General features: G+C 42.9%; 1 protein-coding gene across 1 annotated transcript; it reads right to left on the reverse strand.

Moving 5' to 3' along the window:
- Positions 1-2,795: 2,795 nt before the first annotated feature.
- Positions 2,796-3,634, reverse strand: LOC102254977 (poly [ADP-ribose] polymerase 14-like). Its single transcript, XM_005865724.2, has 2 exons — positions 3,488-3,634; positions 2,796-3,147 (listed from the first exon to the last, which is right to left on the reverse strand). The coding sequence occupies exons 1-2, from the start codon at positions 3,603-3,605 to the stop codon at positions 2,858-2,860; spliced, it is 408 nt and encodes a 135-aa protein (XP_005865786.2). The 5' UTR covers positions 3,606-3,634; the 3' UTR covers positions 2,796-2,857.
- Positions 3,635-3,976: the final 342 nt, after the last annotated feature.

Genomic DNA, 3,976 nt, shown 5'->3' on the forward strand with positions numbered 1-3,976 from the left:
TGCACCCGGACCAGGGATCGAACCCACAATCTCAATACGTGTCCTGACTGGGAATCAAACCCGAAAACTTCTGGTACTCAGGACGACACTCCAACCAATTGAGCCACCCTGCCAGGGCTCAGCCGAATAGTATTACTACTATGAGGATCCTCTGATGCTGTCATATGTAATTGTGGTCTTTCTCAGCAGTGGCCTGTGTTCATCATCAAGCTCTCCTGTATTTGTCCTTGTGGATAAAAATGTTCACCACCACATGACATTTTCCAAGTCTTTTATTCAAAAAGCATATAAGTGACATATTTCTCTGGATTGGGGATAACTTAACATTTACTGACTGGATCATTGTACCGTCATTCAATGCACCCTGATATTCAGTCTTGCCCCAAGTTAACCAAACCACTGGAGGAACAACAATAGAGAGCGGGCCTCTCCTTTTTTATTTCTTACATTCATCGTCAAGCCCTAGTTGAGATGCCAGTGCCCAATCCCCTTACAAAACAAACAACAGCAAGAGAAATGTCAAGATGTCTATGTTAATGAAGCAGCCACTGTGGCCCTCTCAACCACCTACCTCTACTTGAAGGGCAGGTGCTGTTCCCTGAGCCAAGGGAAGAGCGACCCCTGGTGTCGGAATGCACCATCTGCACAGGCTTTGCTTGGGCATCAGCTCTGACCTCAGCCTACAGAGCTTCAAATGAAAACTAGGATAGAAACCAGAGCCAGAAGGAAAAAGTGGAGGAAATATAAAAGCGGTTCGCAGATTAGCTGAGATGTTCCTGGATTCGTAACATTCATCTAGAGGCCATGTTCTGTCATGAGAAGAACAGAGGCTTGATGACACAGGACCTGATTCTGCTGGCTCTGAGGGCTGTTACCTAGGCGACCGACCTCAGGCAAGGAAGCTGCTTGCACTCTGAGCATCAGTTTCCTCAGCTTTAAAATGGGGATATAATTCTTACCTCACAGGATTGTTTGGGGAATACAATTAGCACTGTATATGAAAGCATCTATTATACTATCTGGTACAAGCTAAGTGCTCAATAAGCAGTGTTTGAGCCTGAAATTTACCTAGGGAAAAGTTAAGAAAGAAACTTTCCTTTACCATCCAAGTATCCTTTACCAGATACTCAGTATCCTTTACCAGATACTGAGTTAGCAAATTAGCATTATATTTCATTCCTTTGGTGTGTGTATTTGATTTAAATCATCAAAAGCTAGGCTGCCAAAGAAAATATGCCATTTAATCATCTTCGAATTCATTTCATCTTAACATAACAGAGTGTTTCACACTGAAAATGTAGCAGGCATTATCCTACTGTTTCCACTGGGACCAAATGTGCACCAATGAAAAGTTATAAGAAGGCAGATTTGGATTCAACATTAAAAGGACCAACTGGGGCCTGGGCTGCTGTGCTGCACAACTCCAGGGGACACGATTCATCTACGCGACAAGGCAGACCACAGGCCTGGGCTGTGCAGGGCCCAGCTGCATTGCAGTCCCAGAACCCCAACTGGAGTCCCTGTCTTGGGCTGGCTCATGAAAAACGAAGTTCCCTATCACGGAATCTGTTCGATTTAAGGCAACATGACAATAATCAAGGATGTAGAAGAAATGGTTCCCATTTGGATAGGAGTCTGACTAGACCTTTTCAGTCTTTTTGTTTATTTGTTTGTTTCTTTGTTAATCCTCACCCAACCAGGGCCTGGGCCGCGGAGGAGCCTGCAACCAAGCTACATGCCCATGACTTGAATCAACCTTGACTAGAATGTGCAAGTTTTCATTGGTGCACATTTTGTCCCTTTGGTCCGCAGGCTGACGCTCTATCCACTAGTCAAACAGGCTGGAGGGACCTTTTCATTCTTACTTGGTTTATGAAACATTTCTGGAAAATCCACTGGACTTCAGATGCAGGCCTCAGTCCAGGGATAAAATAAAATGAATAAGACACCATCTCTGCCCCAGGAAAGACAGCAGTCCACTCAGGAAGTTGTGCTCCCCACAGTAATATGGCATCCTGACATGGTAACAGCTGTCCCCTTCAGTGGCAGCTGAAATTGCATAGCTGTGCCTTCTGCTTTTAAGATTAAGGCTTTCCTTTTTTTCCTAGAAATATAAACCTGTTCTTTTCTTCTACAGATTTGATGTCCGTGGTTGTGGACACACAGTTGTAACTAAATGAATCTAATTTAAATTCTCAAATGTATTGATTTCAAGAAAAGGTCGCTGCAGTTATGAAAGAGACGCTGAAGAAAGTCTGACTTCAGTGACAAGGATCCTTTGATCTTAGAATAAGCGGTTAAGAGAAAAAATCTAAAACTTGTTGTACATAGTATAGATTAGCAATTTTGAACTGGTGTGCCGCAAAAGTTTTTAGAACATGCAATACCTGACTAGTCAGGGACACTGACCTCGTTTCCGTTAGATTGTCAAGTAAAAAAATGACAACAGCCACCCGGCCAGCGTGGCTCAATGGTTGAGCATCAACCTATGAACCAGGAGGTCACGGTTCAATTCCTGGTCGAAGCTCATGCCCAGGTTGCAGGTTCAATCCCTAGTGTGGGGTGTGCAGGAGGCAGCCGATCAATGATCCTCTCTCAACATTGATGTTTCTCTCTCTCCCTCTGCCTTCCTCTCTGAAATCAATAAAAATATATTTTTTTAATGACAAGAGCCAGCACAAGAGCTGTGAATGAATCAAAACCATACTGCTGTGTTTTTTTTTCTGTCAGATCAGCAATAAATGTATTTTTGGTGTGTCATAGAATTTTAGTAATTAGTTTATGTGTGCCATGAGTTGAAAAGGTTGAAAATCGCTTGTGTAGGTAATTAATGCCTTCTGTGAAGGATACCAAAATGTTATTTTTTAAAAGTAATGAGGTATTCTGGGTAAGCCTGGTAGTCATAAAATACCACAAATAAACTTGGAGTGCTCACATTATCTGTGACAGTATCATACAGGTCAAGAGGATTTTCAGGATTCTTTGGAGGAGGTACAAGTAATGAATGATTTCCAGGTGCGTACAATCCAGTGAGCACACGTACATAATACATATGCTTTTTCCCATTTTCATCTGGTCTGGAGTAAGTATCATGGGCAGAATAATTGGCATGGACAGCAAAGTAGGATCCCTTTCCATATGCCACAGCTGTGAAAAGAAAAACAACATTTTTAAGAATTTCAATTTGTCTATAATTTGATGTATTGACTCAATATGTCAAATAATGTTAATATAATGTCCAGTTCTTTCTAAAGCCTCCTTAAAAATAATGTGTGTGTGTGTTTTTGATTTTTAAAAATCATTCCTCCACCTCAAAGGGCCAGTCAGCCCCTTTGGGAGGAAACATAGTGAGTCTGACCTGAAACTTAGGCTGCCCCCTGGCCATGAGCCATGAGGGAACACAATGCAATCTGAGGGACCCCTGAGCCAGCTTGGCTTCTCATGGCTGACACCTCCTTTGGAGCAGCCATGTGACTTACTTCCTTACCATTCTTTCCTGCATAACTGCGGTTAAAGCCATGTTGATTGACATGTGGCAAGGAGTCAGCATCTGTCCCATGGAAGAGCAGCTGCTCATTTTGTGTATTGCCATTCTTGTCATCCATGGTTTTTTTCTTTATCTGGTAGGACTGCCAGAGACTTGGATTCTGGATTCTCTCAATCTGCAAATCAATGAGGAAAAACATTCTGTCAGTGCCAAGGGCCTGTGGAAAGATACAGCAAATGAAACATGGTCCCTATTTTTATTTAAAAAATATTTTTATTGATTTCAGAAAGGAAGGGAAAGGAAGAGAGAGAGAAACATCAAGGATGAGAGGGAATCACTGATCGGCTACTTCCTGCATGCCCCCTACCGGGGATGTGCCCGCAACCAAGGTACATGCCCTTGACCGGATCGAACCCGGGATCCTTCAGTCCCCAGGCCGACGCTCTATCCACTGAGCCAAACCGGTCAGGGCAAGCTTTTAAAATTTTA

Source organism: Myotis brandtii, unplaced genomic scaffold (genome assembly GCF_000412655.1).
Source record: "Myotis brandtii unplaced genomic scaffold, ASM41265v1 scaffold21055, whole genome shotgun sequence".
Classification (NCBI taxonomy): Eukaryota; Metazoa; Chordata; class Mammalia; order Chiroptera; family Vespertilionidae; genus Myotis; species Myotis brandtii.